Source organism: Gorilla gorilla, chromosome 21 (assembly GCF_029281585.2).
Source record: "Gorilla gorilla gorilla isolate KB3781 chromosome 21, NHGRI_mGorGor1-v2.1_pri, whole genome shotgun sequence".
Taxonomy (NCBI): Eukaryota; Metazoa; Chordata; class Mammalia; order Primates; family Hominidae; genus Gorilla; species Gorilla gorilla.
Window position 1 is genome coordinate 58,158,158 of NC_073245.2, and position 19,008 is coordinate 58,177,165.

Here is a 19,008-nt window from a genome sequence, read left to right on the forward strand (position 1 = left end):
TATGGCAGGTGGGAGGCTTCACTTATATCCCTTAACAATAGAGTAGATAAACATACAGTGGAAAACAAAAAAACAGCAATGAAAATGAACTCAACACAGCTATATGAAACAACATAAAGGAGTTTTGCAAGTGTATTCTTGTGCAAAAGAAGGCAGGCACAAAATAATACTGTATAATTCAATTTACATAAAGTTCAAGGAACAGACAAAATGAAACTATAGTGTTTAGGGACACATTCTCAGGTGGTACAACTCCAAAAGCAAGGAAGCGATTATCACAAAAGTAGTTGGAACACCAATTACCCTGCAGGGGTCTTCTGCTTGACTGTTCAGCACCATGGCATGGGTGATGCTAACCCAGGCTCACTTTTTGATAAATCATTAGGTTTTACATTTATGTTTTGTGCACTTTTCCATGTGTGCTATTCTTTTTTTTTTTTTTCTTGAGACAGAGTCTCGCTCTGTTGCCCAGGCTGGAGTGCAGTGGTCTGATCTCGGCTCATCGAACCTCCGCCTCCCAGGTTCAAGCGATTCTCCTGCCTCAGCCTTCTGAGTAGCTGGGACTATAGGCATGCACCACCACACCCAGCTAATTTTTTGTATTTTTAGTAGAGACGACGTTTCACTATGTTGGCCAGGCTGGTCTCAAACTCCTGACCTTGTGATCTACCCGCCTCGGCCTCCCAAAGTACTGGGATTACAGGCGTGAGCCACCATGCCCAGCCTATTTTGTATACATTTTTTTGAGACAGGGTCTTGCTCTGTTGCCCAGGCTGGAGTGCAGTGGCATGATCATGGCTCTCTGCAGTTTTGACCGCCTGGGCTCAAGTGATCCTCCCACCTCAGCTCCCTAAGTAGCTGGGACTACAGGTGTGTGCTTCCACACCTGGCTAATTTTTGTATTTTTTGTAGAGACGCAGGTTTCACCATGTTGCCCAGGCTGGTCTTAAACTCCTGGACTCAAGCAATCCACCCACCTCCACCTCCCAAAGTGCTAGAATTACAGGAAGGAGCCACTGCGTCCAGCTATTTTTAACACATGGTCTCTGTCGCCCAGGCTGGAGTGCAGCTCACTGCAGCTTCGACGTCCAGGGCTCAAGAGATCCTCCCACCTCAGACTCCCAAGTGGCTGGAATTACAGGCCCATGCCACCATGCCCGGCTAATTTTATTTAAAACATTTTTCAGAGACAGGGTCTTGCTACATTGCCCAGGCTGGTCTCTAACTCCTGACCTCAAGGTATCCTCCCATTTTGGCCTCCCAAAGTGTTGGTGATTACAGGCATGAGCTACTATGCCAGTCTATCATACACTATTTTTTTTTTTTTTTTTTTTTTGAGATGGAGTCTTGCTGTCACCAGGCTAGAGTGCAGTGGTGCGATCTTGGCTCACTGCAGCTTCTGCCTCCCAGGTTCAAGTGGTGTCCCTGCCTCAGCCTCCGGAGTAGCTGGAACTACAGGCGCATGCCACCGTGCCCGGCTAATTTTTTGTATTTTAGTAGAGATGGGGTTTCACCATGTTGGTCAGGATGGACTCGATCTCCTGACCTCATGATCTGCCCGCTTAGGCCTCCTGGGATAAAGTGCTGGGATTACAGGTGTGAGCCACCACACCCAGCCCCATATGCTATTCTTAACAATAAAAAGGTTTTAAAAATTTGTCTTTGGGAGGCTGAGGTGGGTGGATCACCTGAGGTCAGGAGTTCGAGACCAGCCTGGCCAACGTGGTGAAATCCCGTCTCTACTAAAAATACAAAAAAAAACAAACAAAACAAAACTAGTCGGGCATGGTGGCAGGCACCTGTAATCTCAGCTACTCGGGAGGCTGAGGCAGAAGAATCACTTGAACCTGGGAGGCAGAGGTTGCAGTGAGCCGAGATCGCGCCACTGCACTCCAGCCTGGGCGACAGAGCGAGACTCCTTTTCAAAAAACAAAACAAAATTGGGCTGTGTGTGGTGGCTCATGCCTGTAATCCCAGCACTTTGGAAGGCTGAAGCAGGAGGATTGCTTAAGGCAAGGAGTTCAAGGTTACGATGAGCTATGAGTGCACATCAGTCTGGGAGATAGACTCTGCTTCTAAAAAAAAAGGGGGGGTAGGGGTGGGAAATGCCAGCTCTTAAGGTAGTCATTAGAATGGTGAGAAGAGGTTGGGTTTTGTTTTGTTTGAGATGGAGTTTTGCTCCTGTCACCTAGGCTAGAGTGCAATGGTGTGATTTCGGCTCATTGCAACCTCTTCCTCCCGGGTTCAAGCGATTCTCCTGCCTCAGCCTCCTGAGTAGCTGGAATTACAGGCGCTTGCCACCATGCCCAGCTAATTTTTGTATTTTTAGTACAGATGGGGTTTCACCCTGTTGGCCAGGCTGGTCTCAAACTGCTGACCTCAGGTGATCCACCCGCTTTGGCCTCCCAACGTGCTGGGATTACAGGCGTGAGCCACCGCACCCAGCTGAGAAGAGGCTGGTTTTGACATGTGGAAAGTGAGCAAAGGGAGAAGATGAGGCATGTATCAGGTGAAAAGCAGTGCTGAACACTGTGAGGTAGAGAAACCTTTAAGATACTTAACTATCCAGGCCGTACGCGGTGGCTCACGTCTGTAATCCCAGCACTTTGGGAAGCCGAGGTGGGCGGATCACCTGAGGTCGGGAGTTCGAGACCAGCCTGACCAACAGGGAGAAACCCCGTCTCTACTAAAAATACAAAATTAGCCAGGCGTGGTGGCGCATGCCTGTAATCCCAGCTACTCAGGAGGCTGAGGCAGGAGAATCGCCTGAACCCTAGAGGCGGAGGTTGCAGTGAGCCGATATTGCACCACTGCACTCCAGCCTGGGCAACAAGAGCGAAACTCCGTCTCAAAAAAAAAAAAAAAGATTGAACTATCCAGGGCCACTGTGTCCACTCAGACCAGTCACATCACCTGAATCTAGATCCCTTCTTCACAAAACAGGGAGGCCAGAGTGGTTTAATGGAACCAGCCCTGCATTTTGGTGTTGAGAACTCCGGGCTTAAAATCCCAGTTTTGTTACTTGTTGATGGCTGTGTGAACCTGGACAATGACTTCGCCCCTGCCCCTCGCTCCAACCTGTTTGCTCATGTGCAGATTTAGGTAATAATTCACAGAATTCCATGATAAAACAGAAGACTAGGCACTTGGGACGTTTGGTATCTTGGTTATCAATTAAGAGAATCTGCACAATGAATGAGAAAATACTTTGAAAACAAAAGAATAGATAAAAGGCCGGGCGCGGTGGCTCACGCCTGTAATCCCAGCACTTTGGGGGGCTGAGGCGGGCGGATCATGAGGTCAGGAGTTTGAGACCAGCCTGGCCAACATCGTGAAACACCGTCTCTACTAAAAACACAAATAAAATTAGCTGGGCGTGGTGGCCCATGCCTATAATCCCAGCTACTTGGGAGGCTGAGGCAGGAGAATTGCTTGAACCCGGGAGGCAGAGGTTGTAGTGAGCCGAGATCGCGCCACTGGAATCCAGCCCGGGCGACAGTGCGAGATTTCGTCTCAAAAAAAAAAAAAAAAAGGGTAACAATCACTACATGGTTTTTAAACTTTAGTGAAAGCGCGGGCTAGCTGGGGGGCATGAGCATGGAAAACTGGTTATCCCTTAGGTCAAGAGCGACCACGTAGTTTATTGCCCAAAGCAGTACTTTTTTTTGAGACAGGAGTCTCACTCTGTCGCCCAGGCTGGAGTGCAGTGGCGCGATCTCGACTCACTGCAACCTCTGCCTCCCGGGATCATGTGATTCTCCTGCCTCAGCCTCCCGAGTAGCTGGGATTACAGGCACGCGCCACCAGGCCTGGCTCATGTTTGTATTTTTAGTAGAGACGGGGTTTCGCCCTGTTGGCCAGGCTGGTCTTGAATTCCTGACCTCAGGTGGTCCACCTGCGCTGGCCTCCCAAAGTGCTGGGATTACCGGGGTGAGCCACCACGCCCGGCCCAAAGCAGGGCACTTCTGAAAAAGGAGGCAATATTAGTAATTATGCCAGGGCAGCAGGCATAAATCAAAGCTGGCCCCCCCACCCTTCCAGAACTGAGACAGGGCCCAGGAGTCTGGTTTCCCATCAGCCCTCTTATCTGAACGGGAAGCTCTGCGAGGGCAGAACTGCTGTGCCTATATAGAGCTGGCTTATTTCTGGAGGGCTCAAATCTACTTGGAGCAATGCTCATGCCACTGTGAGATGATCACGGCTAACCGATTCAGCACTTAGGAAGCGCCAGGTATTGCGCTGAGGACTTCACATGCATCACCTGAGTTAATTCTCACCAAACCTTTATGAGGTAGGCGGATTTATTATCTTCCACTGAGGAAACTAAAATTTAAATTGGTTAACTCCTTCAAGGCCACACATTCTGGGTGGAGGAGCAGGGATTGAAATCAGATGAGGATCTGAACCCTCGTTCTCAATTACTACTCATACCGGTGCCTCCGTTTTTCTTGAGCGTCCGCCTGCCCGCCCCCACGCTGGCGTGCAGCCGGGACCATGGACATCTGAGCGGCTACTCAGCCGGGGTACCTACAGCCCCTGGCTCCACACAAGCGCCGGTCTGACAGCAGGTGGCAAGCTTTTCCTCTTCTCAAGCTAGCACTGGAAGGGCTGCTTGCTGGGGAGACCGGAGATGGGTGGAGCTACCACTCGGACGCCTGCAGGCTCCTACCAAAAAGAATCCTGCAGGGAGCCGGATGAGGAGCACCTCACAGCTGCCAGTTCCCTGCCAGGCTACCCGCTGTAGCTGGATTGAGGGCTCAGTGAGGCTTTGAACTGCAACTAATGGCCACAGATGTCAATGTTGGAAAGGCCCTCCAATGCATTTAGTTGATTTCCCAACTCTGCCGAAAGCCATCTCTATTACTTGCCCCCGAAGGCTAGTTTAAGTTACTTCTACTCAAGAGCATTTACAGCTTGGGTTCGATGTACATGTAGCCCGGGCATGGGGCAGGGCTTCATAACATTGGGACACCACGCAGCACAGAGGCCCAGAGAGGAAAAGAGACTGGCTGGAAGAGGCAGAGCCGCGCGGGTGCCAGGACCCAGGTCCCTGCTACGTCCGGAGCCTACGTCACCACGATGCCTCCCCTGGACCGGCGGCAGAGCCCCAGACCCCCGCAGGTTCTAAGACAGCCCCCACGCCCCCCAGTGCGCACGCTCAGTCCAACCCCGCCGCGCACCGCCCACCGCGAACATCCGGCTCCTGCGTGTATGCTCGAGGGGGAAACTGAGGCGGGGGCGTGCCAGTGAATTCATTCCTTCCTCAGTCCACCCGCAGGCCTACAAAGCTGTCTCCCCTTCCTCAGCGCCACAAGGAACAGCCGGGACGGATGGGAAGAAGGGGAGGGGGCCGAAAGCAAGCTGGGTGCGAGGAGCCAGCCGACCCTGCCACACTCAAGATGGCGGCGCGGCCGCGGCGAGGTCCCTCAGAGGCGGTACCAGCGCATGCGCAGCGCGGAGTCCCGGCCCGGGACACAAGATGGCGGCAGCGGCGCTGGGGAGGGCGAGGCGGAGGCGGCAAAACGGGCGGTCGAGCAGAACGTGTAGCCGCGTCCCCTCCAGTCCGCTCCGGGCAGGTAAGAGTCCCAGGAAGCCATGGTCCCGCAGCGAGCCGCGCCAGGGTCTGGGGATCCGAAGCTGGGGGGCGGCGGCCCCTCCGGCGCTTTCTGCTCGGGACTGCCGCTTGCCCCGTCTCTGTTGCCGCCGCCATCTTAGACCCGCGGGTGGGCAGCCGCGCCGGTGGCCGAAGTGAGGGAGGTGGGCCCGGAGAGCCCGAGCGGAGCGGCCTCTAGGGCCCCTCCGCTGCTGCCGCCGCCACCGCCTTTGTGTCGGGCTCCGACTCTGAGTCGCCTCAGCCCGGGGGCGGGAGCGCGCGGCGGGGCGGGGGGCGGAGCCCGGGAGATGGGCCGGCGCGCGCGCGCGCCAAACAGCCCACCCTCGCTGGGGTAGGGGGAGGGGAAGGTGCGCGCGCGCACGCTGGAGCTCGCCTCTCGCCTTCGTGTTCCGTCGCGCCTGCGTACTTTGTTCGCCCTTTGACTCCTCCCTACTGGGCCGGAGAATTCTGATTGGTACATTGCGGAGATGGTCCCGCCCCACCTGCCTCCAATCCCGGACTCGGACTCTGGCTTCTGGTGGGTTCTTCTGGTTGCGCAGATACAGTTGTTTATCCTTGAGCAGCGGTAATTCTCAAACTGCGGTATGCGTGGGGGTCGGGAAGCCACAGGATAAATAAAAACGTTATCTTAAGAGCAGTTATGTCTTACCGGGAGCGTACAATGCTGGACTCTACATAGAACGGTCGAGTGATTCCGCTTTATAAGCCGGAAAGCAGAAGGGCCCGGAATCCGGGTCTGTCCAACCCAGGGGCTGGTACTTCGGCCACAGACCTGCTGCACTCAAGTCACATAGGAAATTAAAAATGGTTTTAATTACAAAAAATGGGTACATTTTTTCAAATAGTGTGAAAAAATGAGTCATCCTGTCTCCCAGTCACTCTTAGGGTGCGTTTTAAAAATACAAATTCTTGTGTGCCTCACCTCCGTATTTCTGGCTTCTGAGATGCGCAGTGAGGCACAGGAATCTGATTTTGTTTTTTTGTTTTTTTTTTTTTTTTTTTTTTTTACAAACTCCAAGATGATTCTGATGCACAGCTGGCTTTGGAAATACTGCAGTGTCCCCACTTAGCCTCACACTAAGCTGTGCCGCTTGTGCGTATTCTGCAAAGTTCATCTACCCGGTGCATGAATATCACAGGATGTTTCTTGGGGAAAATATTTTTCAATAAAGGCGAACAAGATGTGTCACATAATGTGTTTGCATGTTTTTATTTTTGCAAGACATTATTCAGAGCGTGTCTTTGACTTGCTGTGGGAGGCTTGGGATTGTGCCCTCCCCAGATCAGTGATAGGTATGTTTGTTGATTTTTCTCTGGTCTAAGGGTACTTTATTTTATTTTTTATTTTTATTTATTTATTTTGAGACGGAGTCTTGCTCTGTCGCCTGGGCTGGAGTGCAGTGGCGCGATCTCACCTCACTGCAACCTCCGCCTCCCGGGTTCATGCCATTCTTCTGCCTCAGCCTCCCGAGTAGCTGGGACTACAGGCTCCCGCCACCACGCCCGGCTAATTTTTTTTTTTTGTATTTTTAGTAGAGACGAGGTTTCACCGTGTTAGCCAGGATGCTCTTGATCTCCTGACCTCATGATCCGCCCACCTGGGCCTCCCAAAGTGCTGGGATTACAGGCGTGAGCCACCGCGTCCGGCCTCTTTTATTTTTTAAGAGATGAGGTCTTGCCCTGTCACCCAGGCTGGAGGACAGTGGCATGATCATACTTCACTGCAGCCTCGAACTCCTGGGCTCAAGTGACCCTTCCACCTCAGCCTCCTGAGTAGCTGGGACTGCAGGTGCAATTTTTTTTATTTGGGCCCTGCGCAGTGGCTCACACCTGTAATCCCAGCACTTTCGGAGGCCCAGGTGGGTGGATCTCTTGAGGTCAGGAGTTCGAGACCAGCCTGGCCAACATAGTGAAATCCCGTCTCTACTAAAAGTACAGAAAATTAGCCAGCTGTGGCTCATGCCTGTAATCCCAGCTACTGAGAGGCTGACACAGGAGAATCGCTTGAACCCAGGAGTTGGAGGTTGCAGTGAGTCGAGATCGTGCAATGCACTCCAGCCTGGGTGACGGAGTCTCACTCCATCTCAAAGAAAACCAAAACCAAACAAACAAAAAGCTTTATTTGTTGTAGAGCTGGGGGCTCACTATGTTGCCGAGGCTGGTTTTGAACTCCTAGCCCAGCTCCAAAGTTACCAAAGCCACCGTGCCCAGCCTAAGGGTACTTCAGTTGGCAGGACTGGCTACAGAGTTTGTGGGGCCCAGTGTGCAAAATGAAAATGTGAGCTCCTTGTTAAAAAGTTATTAAAAATTTTAAGACAGTGACGGCAGAGCCTTACACCAAGCTCAGGGCTTTCCTGAATGTGGATCCCTGTGCAGCCGCGCAGGTCACATGCCCATGAAAGCAAACCTATTGGTGAGAAAGCTTAAGAGGTATCATTTTCATCCCCTGTATTCCCTCTTCCCCTCTCCCGGTGTGTCCTGCCCTGGAGGCCCCCAACTTGCTCTTTGTTTTTGTCCCTCTTGTCCCTGCCCTGCAGCATCCCACAGGTCTGTGACTGTTTTCCTGTTTGCTTTCCAGCTGCTGATGCAAGGAATCCCCTGGGCCCCCGTCCACTCCACTGCTGACCAGCCCATTCGCCTGTGCTGAGTCTTCCTGCAGGCCTTTCCTTGCCTCTGTGGGACCCTGTGGGGGTCCATCCGGCTGGAGAAGAAAAGCCTCTCATGCTAGCGTTGCAGACCCCAGAGGGTGAGAGAAAGGGGGACTTCATTCAGTCTTGAAACCTGTGGGCTCAGCCCCCAAGCCATCAGGAATTCTTCCTGCCCAGAGAATCAAGGCAGCTTCATTTTTTTCGTACCTTGGTCAGTGGTTCTCAGCCTTTTTCTTATCAAGGCACTTTTTGTTGTACATATGTCCTGTTGCCCCCTGCATTTTTATCTGCCAAACTGTACTGATGGAGTAACCATTGACTTTTCCCTTCCTAAATTAAGGAAGACATCTATGATGGAGCGTACAATAAAATCAGTGTCCCAATGATTCGTATGATGTCGTCAACAACCAATCAGAGCTTCTGATCAGCATGAGATAATCAGTGTGACTACAATGAGTTGATAAAATTTCAGCATGAAAAGATAACTGATGTTTAAGCCTGCCTTTGTGGTCTTGTTGTGGGCAAAAGTTTGATTTGTTTTGGGTGGTGTGACCTACTGAAGACAACTTTAGCATCACCAGTTCTATCTCAGTTAGCTCCCAGTTGTCTGACAGCCCCAGGCCAGAAGCACTTTGGCTCCTGAGGCTGTTGCTGGGTGTGCTTTGGGTGGGGGAGTAGGGAATACAGATCTGAAGGAACTGGCCTCCTTGCTGGTACTTACAGTAAATATTCACCTGGGGATTATGAAGGAGTCAATTAGATAGTCCTTCTCGGTTGCATTGGTTATTTTAGCAATAGCTGCTTCCTGCCATGTAGTGTAAAATAAGGTGACCAATTAGATTCCATGCCCATCCCTAGTGTGCTTTGTTCCTTTTAGATTTTACTGGATGAGAGAGCAGTAAAATCCCATCTCCTTCTGGGAGTTGTTACTATTCCTTCTTGTAGGAATCGCTTCTCAAGGGCAGACCCTGTTCTGTCTTTTTTGCTGCTCTTGGTGCTTTGTAAATATTTGCAGAATCAATAGTGCTCCTGTTGGGTCCAGGTCCTAGGCCTGAGCTCAGGAGAGAGCTGAATTGGACGCAGTTCCTATTCCTGGAAGTTCTGACAGTTTAATGGGGAGACAAACCCAGCTGATAGATGAGACCATCTGAGTGCTATGACAGAGGTGTTCACGGCCCTGAGGAGGAGCTCTGACCACCTGGCCTGGGGAGGGGAGAGTCAAGGAAGGCTTCCTGGAGGATGTGAACCCAGTAGCAAGCCAGGCAGAGAAGAGGGGGAGGGGCATTTCAGGCAGAGGAAGCAGCAGGAGTGCACCCATTGAACAGCTGGAATTGCAGCTTAGATCCCAGGGCTGCTGTGTGGCACCATGCTGGCCCTCCAGGATAGGACCTGATTGGATTTCTCCACATCGGTGGGTGGTCACTGGGGCCCTGGGTGGATTGTAATTGGCGGGTGAGGGGGTGGAGCTGACACTCTTTGGTCCTCTGGCAGGTCCTGTGTGGGTGCGGAGATGGCCAATGAGAATCACGGCAGCCCCCGGGAGGAAGCGTCCCTGCTGAGTCACTCCCCAGGTACCTCCAATCAGAGCCAGCCCTGTTCTCCAAAGCCAATCCGCCTGGTTCAGGACCTCCCAGGTACTGAGGGGGAGCAGTAGTGGGGTGGTGGGGTAGGAAGGGCACCCTGGGAGCAGTCCTGACCCTGGCTGGGCTCCGTGCCTGTTTGCAGAGGAGCTGGTGCATGCAGGCTGGGAGAAGTGCTGGAGCCGGAGGGAGAATCGTCCCTACTACTTCAACCGATTCACCAACCAGTCCCTGTGGGAGATGCCCGTGCTGGGGCAGCACGACGTGATTGTGAGTGCCAGCCTAGGGTGGGGGGTCTCAGAGTGGCCTCTGGCACCTGGGCCTTCCCCAAATGTACCCTGAGCAGCCGTTCAGTGCCCAGCCCTGTGCTGGCACCTGCAGATACAATGACAAGCAAGACAGACACAGCCCCTGCCCTCATGGAACCTACACTCAAATGGGGTAGACTGACAAGTAAACAGATGATTGCATGGCTGCTGCACGGTGGGTGCTGTGCTGCGAGGCAGGAATGAACAAGGCAGACTTGCTCCCTACGGTCGCAGAGCACCCATGGGCTGCCAGGAGACAGCAGGATTACACTTGTGGTCCGTGTATGAGGAATAGTGTTAGAATACATCTAGATCCTGACATACTCTGGGGAAGTCAAGGAGATGGGAAAAGCTCTGAGAATGAGTGTTTAAGGTGAGAGAGTGAGTGAGTGTGGGGAGGAAAACATTCTAGGATCTGACATGTCAGTACGACAGGGGAAGTACAGGCATGGGCTGTCTGGTGGGAACATGGGCTTTTGGGTTCTTCTCAGCTGGGGCAGCATTTCTTTACTGGGCACAGTTGAGACATTTGGCATCTTCATTTTGCATGTGAAGACACTGAGGTTCAAAGATGGAGAACAACTGGCACGAGACCTCACAGTAATAGGCAGAGCAGGACACACACCTGATGTGAGTTCAGGGCCACACTACTCACCACCATGCATTCTCTCAGTGTTACCAAGAGTCCCATCTATAGGGCCTTGCTTTTTACAACAATAAGCAGTTTTTGAGCTTTTCCTTTATTCCTCACATTCATTCTGTTCTTGAGGAAAATAATGTGTAATGAGTACTGATCTCATGCCAGATGCCATGTTAAACAGGTCATATTCACTGACTCATTTAATAATCTCAGTGGTGATGTAGGGATTAGCATGGCCATTCTGAAGGTGAGAGAACTGGAAGGGAAGTAACACACCCTGTCGCACAGTTGCAAGTTGCAGGCAGGACTGGAGCCCAGTGTTCTCTGCCTGTATCCCAGCTCCTCTGCTCTTCCCTAAGGAGTAGGAGCAGGGGTGGGAGGGCGTGAGGATTCAAAGTCCTGTGGCTCCTAAGCCGCTGGCCCTGGTTGCAACTCTGCTGGTCTCCCTCCACCAGTCGGACCCTTTGGGGCTGAATGCGACCCCACTGCCCCAAGACTCAAGCTTGGTGGAAACCCCCCCGGCTGAGAACAAGCCCAGAAAGCGGCAGCTCTCGGAAGAGCAGCCAAGCGGCAATGGTGTGAAGAAGCCCAAGGTGAGTGTCTGCGGCCAGGAGCCGGCTGCCAAGCAGCCGGCTCAGACGGGCAGCCCACAGGCTCCCTGCAGGGGCTGGGCATTGGCAGGCCAGCCAGGAGGGGGGCCTGGGACACAGTTCACCAGGTGTGCACTGTATTGGATGGAGCCTCTCTAGTGAATCTCCTGACTTGACACCTTTGTGACTTTCACTACAGATTGAAATCCCAGTGACACCCACAGGCCAGTCGGTGCCCAGCTCCCCCAGTATCCCAGGAACCCCAACGCTGAAGATGTGGGGTACGTCCCCTGAAGATAAACAGCAGGCAGCTCTCCTACGACCCACTGAGTGAGTCCCTGCTGATTGGCTTGGGGGCACCCATTGCTAATGTCAGCCTGTCTGGGACTGTGGGGTGGTGTGGGTGGGCAGGACATCCTCATCACTCCTCTCTGTGCCCCAAGGGTCTACTGGGACCTGGACATCCAGACCAATGCTGTCATCAAGCACCGGGGGCCTTCAGAGGTGCTGCCCCCGCACCCCGAAGTGGAACTGCTCCGCTCTCAGCTCATCCTGAAGCTTCGGCAGCACTATCGGGAGCTGTGCCAGCAGCGAGAGGGTACCTGCCTCTGGGCTGCAGCCTCCTTTATTTCCACCCACCTTTAGCAAGAGCCAGGTTTGGCCAGGCCAGTTTGGGGATGGAGGAGTGGGGCCCAGTGGTGAGCCATGATCACACCAGTGCACTCCAGCCTGAGTGACAGAGCAAGACCCTCTTTCAAAAAAACCAAAAAAACAAGAGTATCTATACCTTAGGATTCTATGATAACCATTAAGTAAAATGAATAAGTATTAAATGAACTGTAGTTTTTAATTTTTTTTTTTTTTTTGAGATGGAGTCTTGTTCTGTAGCCCCTGCTGGAGTGCAGTGGTACCATCTGCGCTCACTGCATCCTCCTCCTCCTGGGTCCCAGTTCAAGCAATTCTCCTGCCTCAGCCTCCCGAGTAGCGGGATTACAGGTGTACACCACCATGGCCAGCTCATTTTTGTATTTTTAATAGAGACGGGGGTGTCACGATGTTGGCCAGGCTGGTCTTGAACGCCTGACCTTGTGATCCGCCCGCCTCAGCCTCCCACAGTGCTGGGATTACAGGCATGAGCCACCACACCTGGCCAATTTTTTTTTTAAGAGACAGGATCTGGCTATGTTGCCCAGGCTGGTCTTGTACTCCTGGGCTCAAGCCTTCTGCTTGCTTTGGCCTTCCACAGTGCTGGGATTACAGATGTGAGCCACCATGCCTGGCTTAGTGTTTTAATTTTTATGATTAGTAATAAACCTGTTTAACCTTGCTCAAATATAGAATTCTCTGGCCTTTCACCTTTTTTTTTTTTTTTTTTAATTTTTTTTTTTCTTGAGACGGCGTCTCGCTCTGTCGCCCAGGCTGGAGTGCAATGGCGTGATCTCGGCTCACTGCAACCTCCACCTCCCAGGTTCAAGCGATTCTCCTGCCTCAGCCTCCTGAGTAGCTGGGACTACAGGTGCCCGCCACCACGCCCAGCTAATTTTTATACTTTTAGTAGAGATGGGGTTTCACCATGTTGGCCAGGATGGTCTCGATCTCTTGACCTTGTGATCCACCCGCCTTGGCCTCCCAAAGTGCTGGGATTACAGGCGTGAGCCACCGCACCCGGCCCACCCTTTTTTTTTTTTTTTTTTTTTTTTTTACATTATGTCATACTTTTTTTTTTTTTTCTTTTTCTAAGATGGAGTTTTGTTCTTGTTGCCCTGGCTGGAGTGCAATGGCATGGTCTCGGCTCACTGCAACCTCTGCCTCCCAGGTTCAAGCGATTCTCCTGCCTCAGCCTCCTGAGTAGCTGGGAATACAGGCACATGCCACCACACCCAGCTGATTTTTGTATTTTTAGTAGAGATGGGTTTTTTCCATGTTGGCAAGGCTGGTCTCGAACTCCTGACCTCAGGTGATCCACCCATCTCGGCCTCCTGAAGTGCTGGGATTACAGGCGTGAGCCACTGCGCCCGGCCTTTTTATTCTTTTCTTTTGAAACAAGGTCTCGCTCTGTCACCCGGGTTGGGGTGCAGTGGCACGACCACAGCTCACAGCAGCTTCAGCCACCCGGGTTCAAGCGATCCTCCCACCTCAGCCTCCCGAGGAGCTGGGACACCCAGCTAATTTCTTTTTTTTTTTTTTTTTTTTTTTGTAGAGACAGGCTCTTACTGTGTTGCCCAGGCTGGTCTTGAACTCTTGGGCTCAAGCTGTCCTTCCACCTTAGCCTTCCAAAGTGCTGAGATTACAGATGTGAGCCACTACACCTGGCTAGATACTTATCAACACTATAAAACTAGTGATTCTTAGAATATATTTTGGGAAATGCAGCCTAGAAGCTTCTGAAGTGGGACTGTGTCTTGCTTACTGCTGAATGCGATGCTTCCTATATGTGCCAAGCTCCAAGTGGGACTGCTTGATTAAATCCAGGCCTTCAGCAGCTCTCCTGTCCTGCAGGCATTGAGCCTCCACGGGAGTCTTTCAACCGCTGGATGCTGGAGCGCAAGGTGGTAGACAAAGGATCTGACCCCCTGTTGCCCAGCAACTGTGAACCAGTCGTGTCACCTTCCATGTTTCGTGAAATCATGAACGACATTCCCATCAGGTACAGCTCCACAGCTGGGGATGACCCTGGGCCATTTGGTTTCTGTGCCCAGTCATGTATAGAAGGCCTCTAACTCTGCCCACTCTGTAACGCAGGTTATCCCGAATCAAGTTCCGGGAGGAAGCCAAGCGCCTGCTCTTTAAATATGCGGAGGCTGCCAGGCGGCTCATCGAGTCCAGGTTTGCCTGTCTTCTGCCCCAGGCAAGATGGGTCTGTGATTAAAGTGGGAGGTCATAGGCCATCTTGCCCAGTCTCATGCAGGGCTGTCATTGCTCTCGGTGGCAGAAGTGGGGCCAGCTCCCAAAGGCAGAACAAGGGCTGTGCTGGAAGCTAGGGGTTGATGCCCAGCGAGCCCATGGAATTGGGATGAGGAGGGTGGAGCCAAGCCATTCCTTTCTTCTGCCCTCCCCTTGACTGGCAGGAGTGCATCCCCTGACAGTAGGAAGGTGGTCAAATGGAATGTGGAAGACACCTTTAGCTGGCTTCGGAAGGACCACTCAGCCTCCAAGGAGGACTACATGGTGAGTGGGTCCCTGGGTGAGAAGGCCAGTTTTAGGGCTCTGTGGCCACTTCCTCCAGGAAGCCTACTCTGCCTGTCCAGGCTGGGCAAGGCCTCCCCCAGCAGCCTATTCTTGTGCAGTATGGCAGACGTTCGACATTCGTCAGTCCCCAAACTCATGACTGTGGAGATGTTTCTCTGGGCTCCTGGCTTTCTCCCACAGAACATTTCCATTAACAATCTTAATGGAGTCTTATGCTTGGCCACACACCACAGATAGCTGCCTTTCAGCCTAATGAATGTTTAGCATCTCCCTTGTAGATTTTTGGAAACAGATTGACAGCCTGCTTTTTTGGGGTGTGTGTGTTCATATCATGGTTAAGAGCTACCATCAGATTCAATTCCCTACTCTTAATGTGTCCAAAACAATTCTGTTTTCTGGCCAAAACCTATCACTTCTTAAACCTCTCCACCAGCACTAGCAATGGGCTTTCTTTTCAGGACCATATTTCACAAGAGACAAGGTTTCGCACTTCACGATAGTAACTGTGTACTTGACACGTAGAGAGTGACAAAGGTAGGTGTACTCACTAGCCAGAGTGACTCATTCTCACTCTTCAGTTTTACACGTGTGATTCAGCAAAATTACAAATCCCGACAGTCATCTTTGCAAGTAGCTAAAAGCTCAAATCTCAAGTCTGCAGCAACCAAGCACCCTGTTTTGTAATTGTGTCTTTCCCCAACAGACTGCAAACACCATAAGCTGGGACTGTGCTGGTTTGTCTGTTTCTCCAGTAATTATCATGGGATCTAGCAGTGTAACCCCAACAAAAGCTACTGGCATTTATTGTACACTTACTGTATGCCAGGCATTTGGCAAGCCCTTAAGGGAAATGATCACATTTAATATTCAAACTGCCCTGTTAGGTATCTCGTGTCCCCTTGACACTTGAGGAATGAGATTGAGAGAAGCCAGGGGATTTGTCCAAGTGACACAGCTAGTCAGCAGCAGAGCTGGTTTCAAAACAAGGACTGCTGGACTCCAACAGCCCTGTGGTTACCTGCCAGCCCAGCTGAGCCCCTCTGGCCTCCACTAGCGCCCTGATCCAGAATGTGTCCTCTAGGATCGCCTGGAGCATCTGCGGAGGCAGTGTGGCCCCCACGTCTCAGCCGCAGCCAAGGACTCCGTGGAAGGCATCTGCAGTAAGATCTACCACATCTCCCTGGAGTACGTCAAACGGATCCGAGAGAAGCACCTTGCCATCCTCAAGGAAAACAACATCTCAGGTAGGGGAAAGGTGAAGGAGGAGCCAGCTGTGATGCCGTCAGCTCTATACCCTGATGGAAGGGACAAGTGAGACTGAGCCTCAAGGCCAGGGACTGGTTTGGGGCAGAACCTGCTGTGTCCTTTGGCTGTACTTCTCTGGGAAACAGGGAGAAGTGATAAAGGGAGAGCCAGATGGTGGTGGTGGTGAAAGATAAGCTGGGAGTCGTAGTTAGGTGTACCTGAATTTACATCCATTCTCTGCAAGCCTTACTTTCCCCAGACTGAAGTGTAGCACCTGGTGGTAGGATTGTGTTGAGTACTCATAGGTAACTCAAGTAAACCATGTGGCCCCAAAAGATCCCCAAATAAAGGACCGTCGCTATTACGATGACGGCGATGCAGTTCTTGTTCTTCTGCCTGGCAGCACGACCCACAGGCCTGAGCCTTCTTGCCTGCCAGCCCAAGGCACGGCATACGGGGGCCTGCTTTGGTACTGTGTGTTGACACAGGTCACCAGTTTCTGCCCCGGCCAGTTGCCTGGCTGGTTTCTTTTTATGGCTTTTCATTCCCTTTCTACTGAACTGGGCCAGAGTATACTGATCTGTGGAATGGGACTTCCCTCTCTTGGTACAAAGCATGTGGCCCACAGTGGCTGCAGCGTGAGAATGAGGAGTGTGGTCCCTCACTGCTCTCCCTGCCCACAGAGGAGGTGGAGGCCCCTGAGGTGGAGCCCCGCCTAGTGTACTGCTACCCGGTCCGGCTGGCTGTGTCTGCACCCCCCATGCCCAGCGTGGAGATGCACATGGAGAACAACGTGGTCTGCATCCGGTATAAGGGAGAGATGGTCAAGGTCAGCCGCAACTACTTCAGCAAGCTGGTAAGAGCTGCGGGGAGGAAGGCCCTAGCTGATGGCATGAGTCAGGGCCTAGGATCTTTCCTGAGCAGAGTCCCCAGCAGGAGGCTAGTGATGAGGACATGAGGGAGCACTGCTGAAGGCTACTCCTCTCTGTCCTGCTCCACAGTGGCTCCTTTACCGCTACAGCTGCATTGATGACTCTGCCTTTGAGAGGTTCCTGCCCCGGGTCTGGTGTCTTCTCCGACGGTACCAGGTACAGGCCTGGGGCAGCAGGGAGGTCTCCCCAGGAGGGAACAGGGAGGGTGAGCCCCAGGTGCTGACTGTGGCCACTCCGCAGATGATGTTCGGCGTGGGCCTCTACGAGGGGACTGGCCTGCAGGGATCGCTGCCTGTGCATGTCTTTGAGGCCCTCCACCGACTCTTTGGCGTCAGTTTCGAGTGCTTCGCCTCACCCCTCAACTGCTACTTCCGCCAGTACTGTTCTGCCTTCCCCGACACAGACGGCTACTTTGGCTCCCGCGGGTGAGGGCCAAGGGCTCTGCCCTCTACCCAGGCCAGGGAAGAGGTCCTCCAGAGCACAGGGCCCGCCTCTGCTGGCTGTAGTGTCAGGCAGGCTTGGGTGGAGTCCCTGCCTCCCCCTCTTACCGGCTATGTGACCTTGGACATGTTGCTTAACTTCTGGGAGCCTGAGCTTTTCTGGTTCTGTGGGCAGGCACGTGACACCCCTAAGCTGGCCTGTGGGTTTCCCAGTGAGTCAGTTCAGGGTGGAATAGGAACACGTGGTCCCAGGCCCTGAGAGGAGTGAGAAGTGGGGCCACAGACCTCAGAGGCCTTACAAACTAGGGGTTGAGGTGACCACAGATGAGAGAAGGTAATGCTGTCTCCAGAAGGAAGAATGGTCAGGACCTCCAGAGGTCCAGAGCTCAGCAGCTGGGGATCCTGGGTGTAGCTTCTGCTGTGGTGGTGGTGGGCTTAGAACTGGATTTGAATTCCAGCTTGGTGAACATGGGCATCCCAGCCTGAGCCTCACTCACTGTCCTCATTCATTCAGTGGAGACGGTCATGCCTTGTGCCCCAATGAATTAGGGCGAATGCTGGCTTCTGGACAGGCCATCTCTTCAGTATGGCTGCCTAGGGTTGGGGGTGGCACCTATTTCTGGTTGAGGGACTGGGTCCTGATGGGACTTAGAATGCTCACTCCTGTCCCCAGGCCCTGCCTAGACTTTGCTCCACTGAGTGGTTCATTTGAGGCCAACCCTCCCTTCTGCGAGGAGCTCATGGATGCCATGGTCTCTCACTTTGAGGTGGGTGCACTGCCAGGGTGAGAGGTGGGCAACAGGCAGGATTGCCAGCCACCTGGGAGGTAGTCCCTGACATCCACCCTGTGTCCCCTTCCACAGAGACTGCTTGAGAGCTCACCGGAGCCCCTGTCCTTCATTGTGTTCATCCCTGAGTGGCGGGAACCCCCAACACCAGCGCTCACCCGCATGGAGCAGAGCCGCTTCAAACGCCACCAGTTGATCCTGCCTGCCTTTGAGCATGAGTACCGCAGTGGCTCCCAGCACATCTGCAAGAAGTGGGTGCCAGGGAGGGCAGGGGAAGGAGGCTGGGCTGGCCAGGCCAGGCCCAGCCCCACCCTGAGCCATTGCCTTTGCCCGCAGGGAGGAAATGCACTACAAGGCCGTCCACAACACGGCTGTGCTCTTCCTACAGAACGACCCTGGCTTTGCCAAGTGGGCGCCGACGCCTGAACGGCTGCAGGAGCTGAGTGCTGCCTACCGGCAGTCAGGCCGCAGCCACAGCTCTGGTTCTTCCTCATCGTCCTCCTCGGACGCCAAGGACCGGGACTCGGGCCGTGAGCAGGGTCCTAGCCGCGAGCCTCACCCCACTTAACATATCCTGCGGGGAGGAGGAGCCCCAGGGGTGCTGGTCTGGACTGCTGGGACTCGGGCCCCTGGGGCCTCAGAGGGACCCCGGCTGCCACTGACATAGGAAGATTATGGTTCTGCCAGGGCTCCCCTCCCTGCCTGTCCCCAAGTCCTCACCTCAAACTCCCTCCAAGTCCCATGTATATAGGTCCTGATGCCTTCCCAACCCCGCCCCTCACCCTGTTGCCACCTTGTTTCATTTGTAAAAGGAAATACAGAAACCCCCCCAAGAATGTGTGAGGGTCTTGAGGGCAGAGAAGGCTGAGGCAGCTGGAGCTACTTCTGGGACCACACTCCCCTCCCTCCAGTAGCTCCTTCTCATGGCCCCTGGGCTTTCACTCCCCCGTCTGGGGTCCCACACAGCTGGGTCCCTGGTGGCCTCTGCCTGGGCTCAGGAGGTCCGAAGAGTCCAAGGCCCTGCATCCCTTATC

General features: G+C 53.1%; 1 protein-coding gene across 2 annotated transcripts; it reads left to right on the forward strand.

The window, feature by feature from the left end:
* The first annotated feature begins 4,795 nt into the window (after positions 1–4,795).
* PCIF1 (phosphorylated CTD interacting factor 1) lies at positions 4,796–18,807 on the forward strand. Of its 2 annotated transcripts, none has more exons than XM_004062291.5 (17): positions 4,796–5,576; positions 8,193–8,360; positions 9,754–9,896; positions 9,988–10,112; positions 11,246–11,383; positions 11,580–11,710; positions 11,824–11,978; positions 13,880–14,027; positions 14,123–14,206; positions 14,449–14,548; positions 15,651–15,813; positions 16,498–16,670; positions 16,816–16,902; positions 16,987–17,171; positions 17,860–17,953; positions 18,050–18,225; positions 18,311–18,807. In XM_004062291.5, the coding sequence occupies exons 3-17, from the start codon at positions 9,773–9,775 to the stop codon at positions 18,540–18,542; spliced, it is 2,115 nt and encodes a 704-aa protein (XP_004062339.1). In that variant the 5' UTR covers positions 4,796–5,576; positions 8,193–8,360; positions 9,754–9,772; the 3' UTR covers positions 18,543–18,807. The 2 variants fall into 2 exon arrangements, with proteins under 2 accessions (XP_004062339.1, XP_055229069.1); XM_055373094.2 differs by lacking the exon at positions 4,796–5,576 and adding an exon at positions 6,073–6,196.
* Positions 18,808–19,008: the final 201 nt, after the last annotated feature.